Source organism: Lonchura striata, chromosome Z (genome assembly GCF_050655825.1).
Source record: "Lonchura striata isolate lonStrDom1 chromosome Z, ASM5065582v1, whole genome shotgun sequence".
Classification (NCBI taxonomy): domain Eukaryota; kingdom Metazoa; phylum Chordata; class Aves; order Passeriformes; family Estrildidae; genus Lonchura; species Lonchura striata.
In genome coordinates, this window is record NC_140740.1 from 32,530,662 (window position 1) to 32,549,711 (window position 19,050).

Genomic DNA, 19,050 nt, shown 5'->3' on the forward strand with positions numbered 1-19,050 from the left:
AGCAGGATTTCTGTGTTTGCAGAGGAAGGGAATTTGTCCAGTTCTGGCACTTCTGATGACATTAATTCCTAATGTGGATTGAATCCATGAGCAAGCAAGTACTTAGGATTTTTAAAATAGACAGAATTTAACATCACAGGCTCCACACCACAAATCCTAACTGCTGTGGATTTTTTGATTTATATATGTTTGGTCCTACTTGTGTAAAAACTGTTGATTCATTAGCAAGACAAAATCATACTGCAATATGTTGGGCTTGATTATGCAAACAGTTATTTTCACTGAAGAATACAGAATTTAATAATTTGCTGCTGGATCTCTCCTGTAATGGACAACATGCAGGCAGACAAAGTCAGCTTTTTCTGAAAATGTATGTGGAACAGTATTTAATGCAGAATTTTGCCATGAACAAAATTGGCAGATTTTAACAAAATGCAGGTATGTGATAGAAGAGGGTGTCAGCAAATATAGTATAGGCATATTTGTTCTAAGACAAAACGTTTTAGTTAATATATAGTCTTATTCCTGAAAAAGTAGTTTAGTGGGTGGTACTGAGGAGCAGGGCATAGTCCTTGATCAATCTGTTTTCACATAGAAATAACCTATCTGTCAAGATCCACAAGTGTTGTAGTATGAGAGTTAAATTCAGATTCTTGGTGACAAAACTGGATGAGTTAAGTGTTACATATTAAAGCCTTTTTTGCTCACCTGATTGTTCTGCAGTGATTTTCTGCAGGAAATGCTTATTCTTGCTTTTGGACAGTCTTGAGCATCTTCCTGTTCTTATGTGATTTAGGAAAATAAAATTAAATTATTTACTCCTTTATGACTGCTCTACTGTCCTCTATTTTTTTTACATTGTGTTTCTTTTTAATGAAAATAAAGACTGAGTTATTACTGGCAAAACATTGTCACAGCATAGTTAGTAGCTAATTATTTATCAAGAATTTAATTTTAACATGCATATCAGTGTCTATTAAAAAACACTTCATCTCTTCAAATTTCTGTTCTTTCTCACATTGATTTCAGTTTGCTTGTGTAATTTATGTAATGCTATCTTACTCTTTTTTAATATCCATACGGTTAAGTGTCACTACATCTTGACTATTTCTTGTGATGTTTCTATAGCATAATCAAGCAACAAGACATTGAATCTTTGACTTTAACCTGTTGGTTCCAATACATAGTAGACATTTCTTATGAGTGTTTTTCAAAGCAAACCTTTGTGATTTTTTTCAGAAAACAGATTTTTTTAAATCAATTGCTAATGCTATCAGCACAGCATTTATTGCATTGTTCTGAGTTGATTTGGTCTTGCTCTCCTGTGGGGCTAAGGAAATGTTTGAAACATACGAAGCTTTACAAACACAAGTTAATATAAAGAACATGGATAAGAGTGTGTTTTAAAACGGGGTTTTCTCTTGCTATGAGAAAGCCCATTGCTTTCACAAATTTAAACAAATACATTTATATTCATGTTTTATACTTATGATGTCTATCTGTACTGTTAGTATTGACTCTGATTTTCTTCATTTTCTCCATTTCTAAGTTTTTCAGTGGTCGAAGTATACTTTGTGCTTCTTTGCCATTGTGTTAGCAACCCCCCCTCAAGTACAGAATCAAGGCATCAAAGTAAATTGTTAGTATATTAACTATTCAGGTGAAAAAAAACCCAACCAAAAAAACTCAGTCCTACACACAGACTTTTTACCTTTCTTTTGCTGATTAAGGTAAGTAAATGTCTAGTACACAATATGTATTTTCTTGTTGACTAAAATTTAAGTAAGCTTCAGAATTTTTAAAATAAAGCTTGCCAATTTCATTGTAACTACACTTCCAACACTACAAAATAACCTGGGGTACTTATTCAACATTGTATTTTGTGCTGAAAGGGCTACCAACACTCAAAACTAACAAGTAAAACCCAAAAACCACCACTGTATATATCTAAATATATTTCATTAGGTATGTTACCCCTGTTTTACCTCTGCAAAAATGACACAATTGAGTTCATTAACCCCAGGTGCAGTGAATTCCCTGGGCTTTCTGCATTCTCTTGTTTGGACTTCGGAGTGGGTACCTGCTGCTTAGTCTAATTAGTTTCAAAGGGAATGTAGAATCATTTCTCAAGAGTTTACCCTGACCCGAAACATCTGACAAGAAAATGTCAGAGATACAAAATAAGAAGTTATTGTAGAGTTGAATAGCATTTTTGTTACAGTATCTTGTAGAAATAATGCAGATGAGAAAATCATGCTCAGATGACTTTTAAATTTTGATAAAAGATTGGCATGAAATTATTATTCTTTTGGAAAGCAAGACTTGTTGTCATAGGTAAGTTTCTCAGACCTTACCAAACATCTGGCTCTTTCCTTGTTCTGAGCAAAGGCAGCAAAATGAGTTAGAGCTATGGGAGATTCCTCATGAAACTAAAAAGAAGTGAAAATATTACCAATAGCAACTCACTCCCCCAATCACTAATGGCCATTCTAAGGTCCATTCTATGTGTTCTCCTAACCTATCTTGTAACAACTTATTTATCTTAGCAAGGATCTTGTAACAACTTATTTATCTTTGCTGAGTTTGCCTTAAGGCTTTTGGGGAAAGGGGAGGTTTGTCAAAAGCTTTTTAGAAATGAAAGTAGGCTCTATCCTTTCAGGGGTTGCAGTAAGTATTGAAACAGAGTCTCTTTCCTTTGTTGTAATATATAGTCTGTAACCATCTATCCAAAGTCTGTCTGTTTCAATCACAGCAGTTCTGTGATATGTTTCCATTCAGATGTGTATATCTTTGTTGCCAATAATTCTAGTTCTTATTGTAGTTACTAACTTCGTGGTACAGGCATATCACTTTAATACCCAACAGAGTACCCATGGTACTCTATTGCCATTATTATTACTACTATTGTTGTTGTTGTTACTGTCATCATCATCATCATAATTATTACTGTAATTTGTTTAAATTTCTGGTTCTAAAGCAGCTATAAACATGATCTTACACACCAATGTTAATCCAGTTACACACCAATGGTAAATAATGTTACACACCAATGTTAAAATTAATAAATTGAGTTTTCTTTGAAGGAATACTGTGCTCCTCCTGATGCGTTACTGTAACAAGCAAATGCCTTTCTGTGTGTTTTATGATCTCAACTATGGAAATGCTTTGATGAGGATCCAAAAAAAAGGTAAAATAGAAATGTATGGTGGATATTCTGAGTTTAAATCTGACAGTGATAAATGCTGGTGGCTTCACAATGGCCACTCATGTCTCAGATGGTCATACTCTTTGCTGGATGACCATGCCCAGGGAGTGGAGGTGAGTGGAGTTACATCCAGCTCATGTCCAGTCACAAGTGCTGTTCCACAGGACTCAGTGCTGAGGAACAGCCCTGTGTAAAGTCTTTATCTGTGATCTGGATGTGGGGATCTAGTGCACCCTTAGTCAGTTCGCAGATGACACTAAGTTGGGTAGCAGTGTTGATCTGCTGGAAGGTAGGAAGGCTCTGCAAAGGGATCTGAACAGGCTGGATTGACAGGCTGAGGCCAGCTGGATAAGATTCAATAAGGTGAAGAGCTGTGTCCTGCCCTTGGGTTGTAAGAGCCCCCTGCAGTGCTACAGGCTGGTGGCAGAGAGGCTGGAAAGCTACACAGCAGAAAAGGACCTGGGGGTGCTGGTTGACAGCAGCTGAACATGAGCCAGGGTGTGCCCAGGTTGCCAAGAAGGCCAGTGGCATCCTGGCCAGCAGGGCCAGGGTAGAGATTGTCCTGCTGTCCTGGGTACTGGTGAGGTCACACCTTGAATCCTGGATTCAGATCTGGGCTCCTCAATTCAAGAAGGACATTGAGGCACTGGAACATGTCCAGAGAAGGGCAATGGAGCTGGTGAAGGGTCTGGAGCACAAGTCCTGTGGGGAACAGCTGAGGGAGCATGTTTAGTTTGGAGAAAGTTTTTCCCATAGGGGACCTGATCGCTATACAACTACCTGAAAGGAGGTTGTGACAGAATAGGGGTTGGTCTCCACTCTCAGATATTAAGTGACAGGATAAGAGGAAACTGCCTGTACTTGGGCAGGGGAGGTTTAAATCTGATGTGAAGGAAAATTCCTTCAAGGTCGTTAAGTGTTAGAACAACCTGTCCAGAGAAGTAGTTGAGTCACCATCCCTGGAGGTATTTAAAAGACATATAGGCATGGCACTTAGGGACTTGATTTAGTGATGGATTCAGCAGTGCTGGGTTCAGGGTGGGTCTTAAAGACTTTTTCCCACCTAAATAATTCTACAATTCTAAGAAGGGATTGTCACACACTAAGTAGACAGGAATGTAGACTTAACCCTCATATTTAGAGGAAGAAGTTTAGGATTTGCAAATTCGGCAAATATAAACCTGACATTTCCACTTTGAAGTAGATTATGTATTTATGATAGTTTTTAATTACCTAGTCAGATCTGTTGCAGAGTTTTGCTTCTTTTTCCCATGCAACCTTCACCCTGATGCACAAGCATCAGCATAGAAGGAGAGCAGTACCAGACTGACAGAATACAAAAACCTATCAATTTTGAAATTTGCCAGGTGTTATAATTTGCAACTACATTTCTTACACTCCTTCTTCTCTCTCTCTCTTTTTTTTTTTTTTTTTCTATTTGTCTTGGTGGTCTCTTTCTTTGATGTTTCTCCAAATGTAATTTATAGGTAACTGGTGTCTCATAAAGCTCTGGTAGTCGATAGCAGAAACTTCCTGAACAGGGAAAATAAATATGCTTCTGGTGATATGAATTGTGCTGTGTGCAGGCAGTTCTTGTGGCTGGTTTGTACCTAGAGTGTTTTTTAAGGAAATTCTGGCATTTACCAGTGACCCTGTTGGTCTAGGGGGCTGTGTAAGAGGACTCCGATGCTGCCTGTCTCAGGTGAGCATCCTGGTGCTCCATGGCACTGCCAGTTGGAGCTTGCCCTGGGAGAGGGACTGGCAGAGGGTAGAGTAAATGAGGCACCTTTCTTCTCCTGAATGTTCAGTGGTTTTTTTACTATAGTATATTTGTATTTAGTTATTTTAAGCTGTTAGAAAACAGTACTGCAATCTACTGTGTATTGTAATTTTAAATATGGTTGCTTTTTTACAAGCCTAATTTCTGTATCTTCCTAGAATGTGTATTTTCTGAAAATACTGACCCATATATATATATATATACTATATATATACAGAGAGAGAAAGAGAGAGAGAGAGAGAGAGAGAGAGAGAGAGAGTTATCTAAGGTATTCCTGCACCTGTTTGTTATCACCACCACTATTCACATCATCTTAATTACTTGTTAATTTTCCATGTTTCCAGTGGTCTGTTACTTCTGAAAAATACTTCAATTTACATATTTTGAAATCAGCATCTAATTTTGTCATGAGTGGATGTATTTATTCATGGTATTACTTTTTCCTGTTACTTATTTTTAAAAGCCTTTCTTGTTCCTGCTAAGTTTTTATAATGTCATTAGCATGGCTTGCCTTTTTTTTTTCCTTTCTGCCTGTTTCCTTTCGTTTTGCTCTGTTGATTTCTTCATTTCTTCATTTATTTCCATCCAGCTTTGTCTTAACCTCCAATCCTTTGAGCAGTGTTTCAGGAAATTGTATTGACTGCTTTCTTTCATTTGTATTTTTCAAAGGAACCATTCTTGCACTTTGTTTCTAATCTTTCAAGGACTAGTCTCCTCTTCTGCTGAAGAGAAGTACACTTTTTGCTCCCACTAAATTATATTCCCAGTTTTCTGGAAAAAAATTCAGTGTTTTATTTTTCTCATTAAATAGGTTGTATTTGTAGACTTAGTCACAAGCCTACACTTAGTAGTTAAATATTAGTTGGAACTGTAATTGTGTTTTCAACTTGCTATCTAACTAAAGTGCTCTCATCTTTAGACCTATGTGGTAGTATTTTTAATTAAAATCAGTAAACTTCCTTGCAGTGTAAGTTTTAGACACTGTCCGAATTTCTGCATATACATTTTCTTTGATGATCCAGTAGTCATTTAACCTATTGGGCTTCCCTTTCATTTAATTTATCCTTTGCATAGCTTGAGATTACTATGATAGATTGATTTGTCACTCATGAGATACTGGGGGTGTTTTAAGTTCACAGGATGTATCCTCCAGTCTTGAGGTTCAGAGGTGCAATTCCCCTCTGTCCTCCTTTTTTTTTAAACTCTTGTGACTTTATATTATCTTTCAGATAGTTCAGTTGGAACTTCTGGATCTTCACTGGATATATTTTGTCTTATAATACCTATAGTCAATATTTGTTCCCTTTCAAGCTCCACTGCATGGATGTCACTCTTACTGTTGACTTCCCTTTGATACACAGTATGGGAGTGTTAAGTAGCTGGTGCTTCATATGGAGCATCACTTCTGTGTTGTTGTACATGTGTTTGCACACTTCTTGCAACTTTATACAGGTTTTTAAGTACGTGTCATAACTTTGTTCTGTTCTTACATATGTGAATACTTGTGGAAGTAATAAAAAGTGGAAATACTTTTTAGAATTAATCCCAGTTAATAACCTCTAACAGGCCTCACTGAACAAGGGAGTAAGCTTCTTCATAGTTCTTCACAATGGATATTATGAAACATGATTGTATCTGCTATTACTTTAAAAAAGAAAATCTTCATCTTACAAGTCTGATTCCTTTGTCTACTTGTTTTTTAGCTAATGTGTTCTTTTGATAACCTTTTTATCATTTCATGGGACTGTGTAAAGCAGTTCAGGAAAAGCAGGGTAATAGAAGACTATAGACTCTAAAATGTTCTAAAAGATGCGGATTTTGGTCCCAGTGGAGACTGACACTCTAGCCTACTTACTGTAGCTGGAATGTATTGATTTTCTTTTCCCCCATTTTAGCTGAACCACCGAATTAGGTATTGTGAAGCAGCTTTCCCTGTGAAGAAAGGAAAAACTGTCATGAACTTTTTCACCCTAACAGTATGGCCTTTTAAACTAAACCCTAATAGAAAAGTCTGTAAAAACCCTGTAACTTAGCTCCCACTCTCTTTTCTCTCTTTCCAACAGTTCTTCCAGCAACCTCAGGAAAGTGTGATAAATGACTGTAAGAAATTCATTTTTAGATATTTCTTCATTAAAAACAGCAATAATAAACATAATAAACATAACCATAACCATAAAAATATTAATAATAATAATAATAATAACAATAATAGAAAATTATGCATTTCTGTGGCATGATCTCTGAAGGTTAGCAAAGTGGTCTTGTTCAGGTTTTCAGCAAGATGTTCAGTTACTGTTATAATTGGCTGATGAGTAGGTTTTGGGCCTAACTAGAATGCCAGTGTTCGATTTCAGTGTCCTCTATGAAGATATGTCACCATTTACCCTGGCTTTAGTGACAATTTTCTAAAAAGGAAACTCATGGGAAATCATTATGCTGTTTATATGTCTCCCTTGTTGGAGAGCATTATCGTGTGATATTTTAACACTGTTTTCTACTGCATGATGGCATCTAGCTGAGGTTAAGGCAGAACAAGTCCCTTTGCAATTTTGTGACTATATTTTACTTACCGAAGGAGAAAAGATAACCGACAATTAAGTATTTCAGATGTCACTGAAAGAACATGTGCAACTAATCAATGACATCCTTAGGGAACATGATTTTATGAAACTGATAAGGTAGAAAAATCGGGGATTTTATGATTTGTCTTGCATAATAATAATTGCACCCTTCCAATGAAAAAGACATTTCTACTGATGTAAACATCAGACTTTCCCTTGTGTTGTGTTGTGGGTTTTTCTCCTGAAGAACAGAGTTGTTCATTAAAGTGTGACAGTAACAGATAAATACCCTTTACAATTTTCTAAGAAAATATGACACTTCTGGTTCAGCTGAAATCAATGAGTTGAAAAATGTATTTCTGGAGTCACTTCCCAAATCACTTGCTGGAGGTTGTAGTAGCTGATTTAGTTTTGAGGGAAGAGGGAATTTTATTTAGTTTAGGAAGGAAATACACATCCTGGGGTTTTTTTCTTAAATTAGCTTACTTAGTGCTCTGGGACCCATATTTGAAATTCATTGCTATAATCTTGATAGAATTTGGATGCAACAAAAATTCACTACAAAGAACTAAGTGTGAGTTTTTATTTCTATGAAAATATTTATCTTTCTGTTTCTGACAGCAGAACAAACAAGATAGCTAGTCATGCGTACAAGCCAGTATCATATATTCACTTGAACACAGTTGAGCACATTACATCACAAAGTATAGGTGGTGGTTGAGCAACTTTACCTGCAGGTTCCTTTTCTGCACACCTATCGTGTAAAGATGCTCAGGTTTGCAAAATATGGATTACTTACAATTTTTCAGACAGAAATAAAAAATGTGTGTTGTGGGTTGTTCCAGGTAAATTAAGCCAATTATAATAACATTCCTGATTTAACAGCAATTTCATTTAACTTTAATAGAAAGCTGAGAATGCTTAGTTTCTTTTTCTAGATCCACACACTTAATCCATTGTGGCTGGTTGGTGCTTGTAGAGGTTTTGTTTTGGTATTGGTTGTTTGATCGGTGTGGAGTTTGTGTGGTTTTTTTGTTGGTTTTTTCTTTGTTTTGGTTTAGTTTTATTGTTGTTGTTGTTATCAGGCCTTTTTCTTCTCCTTTCTTCTGGTTTCCACTATGTATCTTAAATGGCAAGATTATGTCCTCACCCCTTGTTGAATCAAAGCCAGTGAAGCCAAGCCAGAAGTTAATTTGCTCCCTATTAGTATAATTAACTTGTAAACTTCGTATTTTTATTTTTGATGCCTAGAAATCAATATCACATTACATTACATCAGTTGCAAAATCCTCCTTTGGTCAATGCAGTCATTTCTTCCTTCATCAAATTCTCAAAATGACAAAATTCCCAACCAGCACAGGTGGTATACAAACACAGTGGAGTGAAAAATTGCCTTTGCTTCTCTGCAAATTCTACATTTGCAAGTTTAGTGATCAGCAAAACAGAGTTATTGACGGCTAACAAACTGCATGGCTTAACGCACTAAAATGGTATTATCTGCCTACATCTTTTTGTGAAAGGTATTTGGTTAGGCCACGGTTAGCATGGCTAGGGTTGACTTGATACATGTTGTGGGGGGAAAAAAAAACCAAACAAAATAGAATGAGATTAATCTCACGTGAGTGGAAGTAGAAGCAAATAGGCTTGTAAGAGCTGTAAGTAGTTTTCCTTTCATAAAATGGTGTATCCTGTTCTTCTCTGCTCCATTCAGCAGCCTTAGCATGTAGCTCAGCTTTTAGAAAAAGATGTCAAGAGTTGTATGTATGAAGTTGCACATAAGCACTGGATGCCCTTAAACATTTTTCTACAAATTTTTGCAGTACCTCATTGCATATAATTAGCAAGATGGTTTTACTTGAGCTAGTCATACACATTTCTATGCAATTCACACACTCTCTCTGAATATGCATCCACCTACACCTTCTTTTGTGCATAACTTGAATGCAGAACAGGATAAATTTTTCAGCAGCAGAGTGCTGATTTTGCAGAATGCAGACAGAGTGGAATTTTTTAATGCAGCATCCTCATACAGAGGTGAAGTGAAAGGCTTAATACTTACCATCATTTTGGACTTCCTTGTTTGTTACATCCCTTAAAATCTAGAACAGAAAAGTTCAAAAGCTGCATTTTTCTGTGATCTTTTTTTCAAACATTTTAGTGATGGTATCTGCTGTTAAGAAAGTGTAGCCTCTGAATTCAGACTTGCAAATGTAAAATGAAGAAAAGATCCAGTTCACAGATACCTTTGTTTTTAAATGCTTTTAAATCCATTCACATCTTACGTGTTGTGGTTTGACACGGAAGAGAATTTTCTCAGGAAGTTGGTAGTCAAACCAATCAGTGTCAAGTTTGGATATTGGCACCTGGAGTGATCACTGAAGGCTGGACATGCCTCTGAGAACACAGGGGGTTAAAAAGCAAGAACTCCCAGTGAATGCTCTCTTTGGTTCCCGTCATCAGTCATCAGAGAGGGCAGACCTCCCCTCCCCAGCCACAGGCTGGGCAGGGAGGGGAAGCCATGCAGCCTGGAGAGGTAGGCCAGGGTGTGAAGGGACTGGAACCAGACCATGTCCTGTAAATGGAAGGGTGGAGGAAGTCTGAGATGTCTTTGTTCTCCCCGCCTCCCCCCAAGAGGGAAAGAGACAGAGAGCCTGAAGACACCTGGAAGTTTGCCAGCAGAGGAGAAGGAGAAGCAGGGGGAAGGTGCCCAGCATGGGAGATGGAGTCCTGGGCCAAGATTTCATCTGTCCAGGGAGTCCAGGACTTTTAACCCTTTCCTGGGGAATGAAGACTTTGTGAAATACTACTCCTCCTCGATTTGAAAGGAGAGACGACAGCCTGAGACCAGAGATGTTAGGAAAAGAAGGCTGGGGGGAGATGATGGAATGGCTTTTGGCTGGACTCTTCTTGGTAGCCATAGACTGAACCAATTTCTCCTGCAACAGAGACTGCATTTTTAGGGGGATGCAATGGTGAGCCAAGAGACCTGCTTTAGCAACTACCAGCACAGGAATGGAATGAACAGAGAAAAGCTGAGGAGGGTGTGATGATGCCCTCTGTCTTCAGGAAGATGAAGATCTCTCTTTTCACTCTTGGCCCCAGGGGAGGAGGAAAATGGGGGTGTACTGTGGCCCCAAAATGAGACGCTGGAATGTTGTTTCTTTTGATCCTTGGCAAAATATCCTTAAAGAAGCCTATGAGCAGTCTGTCCATGCATGGTGGTGAGAGCACTGTGACATGGAGAGTGTCACACTGGCAGATTTTCTTTGGGCATGTGTGACATGGAAACACAAGAAGTGGCAATTGTGTTTCCTGGGGTTCTGTGGTGCAAGGGAGACTCCTCTCTCCCCTCATGGACTTAGTATTGATTATATTGAAGGGTGATGATTTGATTGAGGGTCCAAGTTGCATCTCACTGTGGTTTGTTGGAGTTGGGGTGGTGGGAGGAAGAATGTTTTGGAAGGTTTTCATTTTGGATTTAGTGTGTCTTTTTTTTTTTTTTTTTATCATAGTAGTAGTTCAATAAAGCTTTTTTTCTTTATTTCTATTTATTTTCTGGGCATGCTCTGCTCCTGATCGTATCTCACAGCACTTATTTGGAAAGGTGTATTTTCAAGGGAACACTGGCATTGTGCCAGTGTCAAACCATGAGATTATGCAATTTTAATATGAAGCAGGTTTTCCTTACACAAGTAACCAAATAATTTGCTATAAAACTTGCTATAAAATCTAGATGACTTCTAGATGTCTCTCCCAACCCTTTTTTTTTTTGTATCCTGCTATCCTCTATATATTCCATTGTGTCTCCCTTGTGATATTGTAATGTAAAAGAATACACATGCAGGAGTAAATTACCTTCTGAATGTAGGAGTGACATGTCTTTGCAGATTTGTTTCTTCTCTATATTTATTTCTTCTATCACAGGTGGGAAAGTGAACAGAATGAACATGGAAAGCTTGGCTTCTAGGAGTCAATTTAATTTTAAATCCAGTGAAGTTTCTTCCATATGTACATTCACTTCAGATCAGGCCTTTATGAAAGAAATCTCTTTAAGAAAGCTTATGGCTTCCTTTCTCTTGTGAAGTACACATGTCTTCAGAATGCATGTCAGTATGAACAGTAAAGAAAAAGGGGCTTTATCTTTCAGGTGAGACATTGGTTGAATGTATGAACTGTTTTTCTTTGCTTTGTGAAAAGTATAGCTCATCAAAGGAAAAAACAGAAGATGTAGTCTGGCTATTATGTGGCTGTTGTATCATGATTGTGGAACAATGTGGCAAGTCTGGCCAGCAGCATGGTCAGAGCTTTGTCATTTGGAGCCGTAGTGCAGATACGTGTTGTAAGCTGATCTGTCAAGCCAAGCAAGGAGTTTCCCTTGTTGTCATATAACAAGACTTACATTAAGAAAACTGCACAAAGTGAAAACTTCTTCTGCTCGTAAGCCAGATGGTAGTCTTCTGTGAGGTGAACATGAAAGCACTAAGCTGAGGCTGTTTTATATTTTAAATAAACAGAATTTTATTCACAAAGGAGCATGCGAGTAACTTAGTTCCAGAATCAGACATCTCTGTTTGAGAGGCATAAATGTTGGCATCAGTGATGGCAGGTGAAAAACAATGTAGTAACATAAGTTGAATGTATTTCTAAGTGATTCATCAAGAACTGTGGTTTTCCTATTGAAATGAGGCATTCCAAAATAGGTGTAAAAAACGGAGAATTGAAAAGTATTGCAAGAGAGAAATGTTCTAGCTTGAATGGAACTGTGCAATATCTAAAATATTTTTAAAACTTGGGTTTCTATTGTGCCTTTTTTTTTTTTTTTGACAGACAGTCATTTTAGAAAATGAAGAGCTCCCTAAGATATTTCTTGATTTTCTGAATGTTCGTCATGTACCTACTTTGCCAAAAGCAGAAAGCTGTGGGTAAGCTCTCCTTTACTGAAAAATATATGGAGGCCAAAAGGCCCATATCCACTCAGTGCTGATGCAATTCCACTGACTTAAAATGGTCTTGCTGCCAACACTGTAAAATAAATGGGCATTAGGTTCATGTTAAGTATGTTTATATATCCCCAAAAGGTTGTAAAATAAATCCAGCATGTTCAACAACAGAAGGGAAGTTTAATGTAATATTCTTGGAAAGCAAAGTAGAGCTTAGATGAGAAAAATATGACTTTCTTGTAGATTGTGAAATATCTACTGAAATGTAAGATATTCATAAGCACTCAGTAAAAAAATTGCATAGAAAGCCTTTGCATGTGTTTTATGATCATAGTATCTGCACAAAACAGTGCATCATTCCATGATCATTCTATGATCTCACTCTATGTATTCAAAAATGAGGTTCTTTCACCTTTCTGATGACATGACCCAATTGCCCATCATCCCCTGGGAAGGGATCCTAATGAGAGTGACAGGAGGGAATCTTAGTACGATAAATGTAATGGCTACAGAAATACCCAAACCAGTGTAACTAGAAGCTCTGTTACCATCTGTAGCTGTAAGCATAGTAGGCAGAATTTCTTTTGCTATGTAAGATGATGTGGTTGATAGTGCAGAAGCATTATCAGAACATGCTCCCCATGAAAGCCACATGGCCATTTTCCACTTTGGGGCAGGCTGTTTGGATCCACAGTAGTGAGCAGGTAAATTTACATAAAGATAATTTTGAGGCCCTCTTATCCTTGGAGATCTCTATGGCACAGGGCAATGTCCAAAGTGGTTCAGAAGCTATCATCAGGCTTATAGTTTTCACTTGCAGTTAATGACATCAGCTAGTATCCTCAGTGGAACTACACCTGAGCTGTTCACAGATAGATGGAAATTAATCTGTTACAGTGTGCTGTCATTGTGTTATAGGATGCTGTTATTTTTGAGTTGTGGTGGTTATAAAATGATACAATCTCCCACGTATATTTACTTGTGTGGCATTATGTGGCCACTGACAAGAAGATTATTCCCCTTGGTGATTCTTAAAGGATTTGGGGGTTTTAATTGTAAAATTAATTTTGTAGTAACCAAAGCTTCATCACTTTACTTGCAGCTCTTTTGATGAAACAGAATCTGAAGAATCAAGGTGAGCTTGATTTCTACTCTTTTTAGGGCACCGGATTAATAAACTACTTAAATTATTGCCATTTGCTTTATTAGTTCCTTGCAGTTAACAAATTAGTAGTTTAGGATTAAAATTGTATTTGTTAAATATTACCATCAGCTGTGCTATATCTATACATTTTTAGTGTGGCTTGAACATCCTTATGCTAGTGTTGAGAAATTCCTTACAAAACTGACAGAACACTGTCAGCTCTGAAATATATCTGGGAATGTATTTTTTGTAGCAAGAAGATTTAGCAGAAGAAATTCAAAGTCTGGGTTCTTCCCCATGAATTTGATAGAGTTTCATCTGCATCTGATTGCACTATTTGGAATGTATGTGTACAGAGCAGAGTGGAGAGGGCTAGGGGAGGCTGTCTGTGCTGTGGCCAAGGCTGGGAGTAAGGCCTGGGGACCTTCCAAGGGCTTCTCTCCATGGGTGAGACTTTGGGTGCTGTAAGAACACGGTGACATTTTGAGTTGGCTTGGTGGCCTGGAGAGCCTATGGATTGTAGATCGTCTTGTAGCCTGCATGATACCACGTGCCAGGGAGCAGAGCAGCATCAGGAAGTCTCAGAGCTGCAAGTCACTCCTCCTGGACTCAGCCCCTTCACTCCGGCTTGACATTGAGGGTTTTGCTGTATGACTGAGGAGCAGCGAGCTTTGCTTCCCAGAGATAGAGCCTGCCCTTCTGGGCAGTGCTGGTGTGTGGAACCGCACTGCATGGCTCCTGGTAGCTCGACAACCTCACTTTATCAAAGCTAGTTTGTAGAACAGTCTATTTACTGTCCCTGGAAACTGACATCGCTGTTCTTGACCTTTCCAGCAAACTGTCCCACCAGCCTGTGCTGCTGTTCCTAAGGGATCCATATGTCTTGCCTAAAGCAAACGGTAATCAAACCTGTCATCTGTTAGCACCACTTTACTAATTTGACCCTGCACTGCATAAACCTATTATTATTTTTATTTTATTTATTTATTTGTTTGTTTGTTAGTTTTTTTTTATTTATTTATTATTGTTATTATTATGCCAGCCTAGTCAAATGACACTGGTCCACATCTAATAACCTGCCAATAAAATGATAGTTCATGTGTAAGAAACCAATAAAACACTAAGTGGGGTGGGTGATTTGTAAAAGGGTAGAATTTTCTCCCCAGTTCTCTCAGGCAAACCCACTGAGAATTCAAATCAAAAGAACAACACTGCTTTGCTTTTCTTGTTGTTGACCCTTTGGCTGTTTTGCCTGAAGGATTTAAACTTGGAGGCCAGTCCTTTGTAAGTGCCTTTCCCCTAAACACTAGCTGATCTACTGCAAGTGTGTTTTTATTTCCATTTGGATTATTATTATCATGTCTTATAATTTATAACCTCTGGAACCTCTGGAGTTCTTTATAGGGGGAAAAAAGTGTACTTTAAGTGTAAGTGATGTATTTCATAGGACATTTACCGTAGACTTCTGTGGTTCAAAAGAGCATTGGAAATTGTTATAAACTCTTTAATATAAAAAGTTCTTTGAATTAATAATTCAGAGAATTTACAGTCTCAAATTCAATGTGTGCAGGGGAAAAAAAAACCATTTTTGGAGTGGGTTCCTCTTGGGTTTGTCAATTTTACTTGTTTGAACTTGTTGCAAATAAATATTTATTTTTAAAATGTAATATGCTTTCAGAAGAAAATTTTCTCCCTGAGCTGCACATAAATTCCTTTTTAATGTGGCATTTTATTTCATTTTACAAAATAATGTGTTGAAAGCAGATTCTCACACTGCCTTAAAATTCATTAAATTTTTAGCAATAAATTTAGAAAAGAACACTTTTTTGCTTTTTCTAGACAATGGAGTGTACTTCCTTGATATTTTTTCAAGGTGTTTATAAATAGTTGAGGGGAGGGAATAAAGAAGACAAAGCCAATCTCTTTTTAGTGCTGCGCAGTGATAGGACTAAGAACATAAGGAACATTTTCCCAAGCCCAGACACAGGTTGTCCAGAGTTGTGTTGGGTCTCCACTCTTGGAGACACTTGGAAGCTGCCTGGCCATGGTCCTGGGTGATTCCTGCAGGTGCTCCTTCTTGAAAAGGGGTTTGGACCAGATCACCTCTGGTCATCCCCCAGCTGCAGCTGTTATGTGATAGTGCTGTTTTTTCATGCTGTTCACCAAAACCATAGGGACAAGCTCATATATTTTGAGAGGGTTAAGTAGTCTCTCTTGCAGGCAATGTCCATGCTAGCTAGGTGGGGCCAAACACTCTTTGATCCCATGAAGTCTTACTGAACTCCAGTGTGTAACTATAGTGAAACACAGACAGCAGAGGTCCAGTGTGATTCAGGTCCACCTTGGAAGACAGATTGCAAGGCTGTTTAACTTTTACTTTGATTTGGCATTAGTCTGATTTCACAGACTGAAAGTTCATTTGAGGCTGAAGTGCAGATCACAGAATTGATAAGCCAAAGCACAGTAAGGGGAGGGCGTCACTGCACAGGGTCACATCTGACCCAGTGATGTGACAACAGTAATGAAGAATCACCCACAGAGTAACCTCTATTTAAAATTTGGTCCAGATGCTAGCTATACTAGTATTTTGAGTGAGCCACATTGCATGTCTTAATCTTAGTGTTTAATGCTCCTCCTAATTGTATACTTGATTCCTCAAGAGCATGGTATAAATTATGAACATTATGTAACTCCGTGCCATTCTGAAGAGAGAAAATGGATTTCATATACAGTTATCCCAAAAAAATGAGATGGTGCTTAGCATTTCCAGCCCACATGTAACATTTTGCTGTAAGACTTCAAGATTCTGCAGTTCTGGGATGGTACTTAGCTCCCTTCCGTAATGTGTACTCTGAATAAGGCTAAAGCTCCTTTTTGTGACATCACTGGAACTTTCCAATGAATTTTTGTTCTTTGACGTAATGCAAAAAAGCATAAAGTCCTCTACTAATGAATAATGTTTAAATATTGAGTAGGCTTCATTCATGACATACAATAGAAAGGACATTTCAGACTTTCGCCAAGGCATTTTCTGACCTTGATCCACAGTATTTAGAATTTTATATGGCAGGTGAATTTTCTTTGAATTTGAAAACCCTAGAACATCAAATTCACTGCAAGTCATTCTTTAACTACATGAATTAAAACACAAATTAGAATGTGAATTATGGTTTAAAAAAGGAAGAAGAAAAGCAAGTCCTGAGTCTAGGGCCTCTACTAGTTGACTCAAGTCTAGTTAGAAAGAAACAAAGTTTTTACAAAACTACCATTAACTTTAATTCTTCATTCTTAGTTTGCAGCACAGAGAAAATACAGATGAGCTTTCTAAAATTTTCCCTCTGATATGAGTTCTTTAATAGACTCTGATTCCTTTGTAAAAACAGCCAAAGTTTTTATGACCAAAAGTGAGTGTCCATTAACAAATAACTGTTTATTGAATGTTTTCTTTAAAGACGGTGAATTTCAATCAGAAGTCTTTCCTGGATACCAGAATGCCTGTGTTAACATATTTCAATAAATAGGAAATAGTGTGAGTTTTAAACAAAATAAATAACTATTTCTGGAATACAATACTCAAATTTTTACCCTGTCACCGCATTGTGACTTGTCTTTATAAAATACAATCTTGCTATTATTCTAGTGACTGAGTTTTATGCACTGTTGAATTGCAAGACTGTTTTTCCAGAGATAAGATCCACAGTTACAAACCTGTAGGCTGATATTTGAAGTTTTGTTTTGTGCAGAAAGCAGGAACCATCTGCTCTTAGGAAATCCAATTCTAGTATACTAACAATTTTAGAGTTGTAAGATGTGATAAGAAATTCTTCATTTTAATGCCTGGTGATTTAAATAGACCCTTCATTAACCCCTCAGGTGTTGGTGCATTTCAAAAATCTTTTCAATTCAATAGTGTACCTCCATTTACATAGATCTATTACTGTGTTCTATGAGGCACTTCTTTCATGCCAAATGGAATGTGAAAATTAACTGGTAGTTTCCTCTGCATCCGTGACAACAAAGCAGTGGAAATTTTTTCCTTCAAGTACTGTAAGATGACATTTTGTAACATGGCATTTTATGTTGATTGGACAACCTCAAAATTTCTTGCCTCAAATAATCTTTCTTGTACAGGCATCCTCAAGTCTTCCCAGTCTAAACACTACTGTAAACCACAATACAAAAATACAGCTTTGAAGTATTCCCAGTAGTAATCTAGAAATTTCTTCAAGTATATTGAGATTTTGTTAGAAACTGAATTGCCAGTGTAATCCATCTTCCTTTTGAGAAAAGATTCAGATAAAGAGCTGGAGCCTAGCAGCCTTAAGTATTAGAGCATCCCTTTAAATCAATAAGCTACAAATCTGGCAGCACATTCATGCAATGCCCAGTGCTACCCTAAAGTGGCTTTAGTGCTGAAACAGCATTACTAATAGCACATCCTTAACATGGATAAACAGTTGAGTGATGCAGTAACCGAAAGTAAGTAAGGCCTTACCTAGTTAAGTTTCACAAAAACATTTATATTGTACTGACATGGATAAGAAAGTAAGTTTCTTTCTTTTTTTTTTTCCTTTTTAGATGACTTTCCAAATGTAGTTATAGATGGCATTCTACATGGAATATTTTATCCTCACTTACTGCCCAGGTAGAAGTAATACAAGGCAAGAAGAAGCTGAAGTCATGGTTAATAGAATTAACAGGAATAAAATTCTGTGATGGGAAAATTATGCTCAAAAGCAAGAGGCACAATCTCAGATTAAGTTCAAGCATTATATCTTTTTAAATTAAATCACTGTCATTACAGTTTCTGCTTTAAAAAAAAAAATATATGGAAACAACAGTATTGAAGTTATTTCTACTTTCTATATATTGACACGCTCTATTTAACACTAAATGTTCTAAGTCATACACTGAATTATGCTAACCTTTGAAAAGTTTTACTAATTATTTCTATAATATCTCTTAAAGCAAACACTAAAATTTTGCACCAGGATTTTTCCCAGCACATTACCCATTGCTAGCTCTGGATGGATTAAAAGCGCTGAAGAGTGTGTGCTGAATTGGAAACATGCTTTTACATAGCACTCTCTGAGGAAATTTTCTAGATTTCAATTGAAATTATTTTACTTACCAGGAGCTTTTATGTGGCTTTTGCACATCTCCATTCAGTTATGATATCTAACCTGTGTGTTTGTTTACTCTCCACACCAACTTGCTGACTGTATTCCATATATTAACATTTTATAAGTCACAGAACATACAACTCTGTGGTAAACTAAAGCAAGCATATTATTAAGATTATGGTCAAACTAAAACTGATACATATGTATGTGTGTTCGTTCATATGTTCAGATTTAACTGGAAATTTGTATGTGTGCTACTGGACATTACAAAATAAATTACTAGGACATGAATGTGGC

The 19,050-nt window shown here is 37.3% G+C and overlaps 1 protein-coding gene across 3 annotated transcripts in view; it reads left to right on the forward strand.

Annotated features, from left to right (window-relative positions):
* The window catches only part of SNX24 (sorting nexin 24), an 88,702-nt gene extending 69,658 nt beyond the window's left edge, over positions 1-19,044 (forward strand). For 2 of the 3 annotated variants that reach the window (XM_021546253.3, XM_085566462.1), the window contains 4 exons: positions 12,374-12,468; positions 13,589-13,621; positions 14,465-14,529; positions 18,209-19,044. In XM_021546253.3, coding sequence (XP_021401928.1) covers positions 12,374-12,468; positions 13,589-13,621; positions 14,465-14,529; positions 18,209-18,279 — 264 coding nt within the window. In that variant the 3' untranslated portion in view covers positions 18,280-19,044. Of the gene's footprint in view, positions 1-7,048; positions 7,086-11,470; positions 11,694-12,373; positions 12,469-13,588; positions 13,622-14,464; positions 14,530-18,208 lie in introns of those variants that run through there. The other variant, XR_014951192.1, reaches the window with a different exon arrangement.
* Positions 19,045-19,050: the final 6 nt, after the last annotated feature.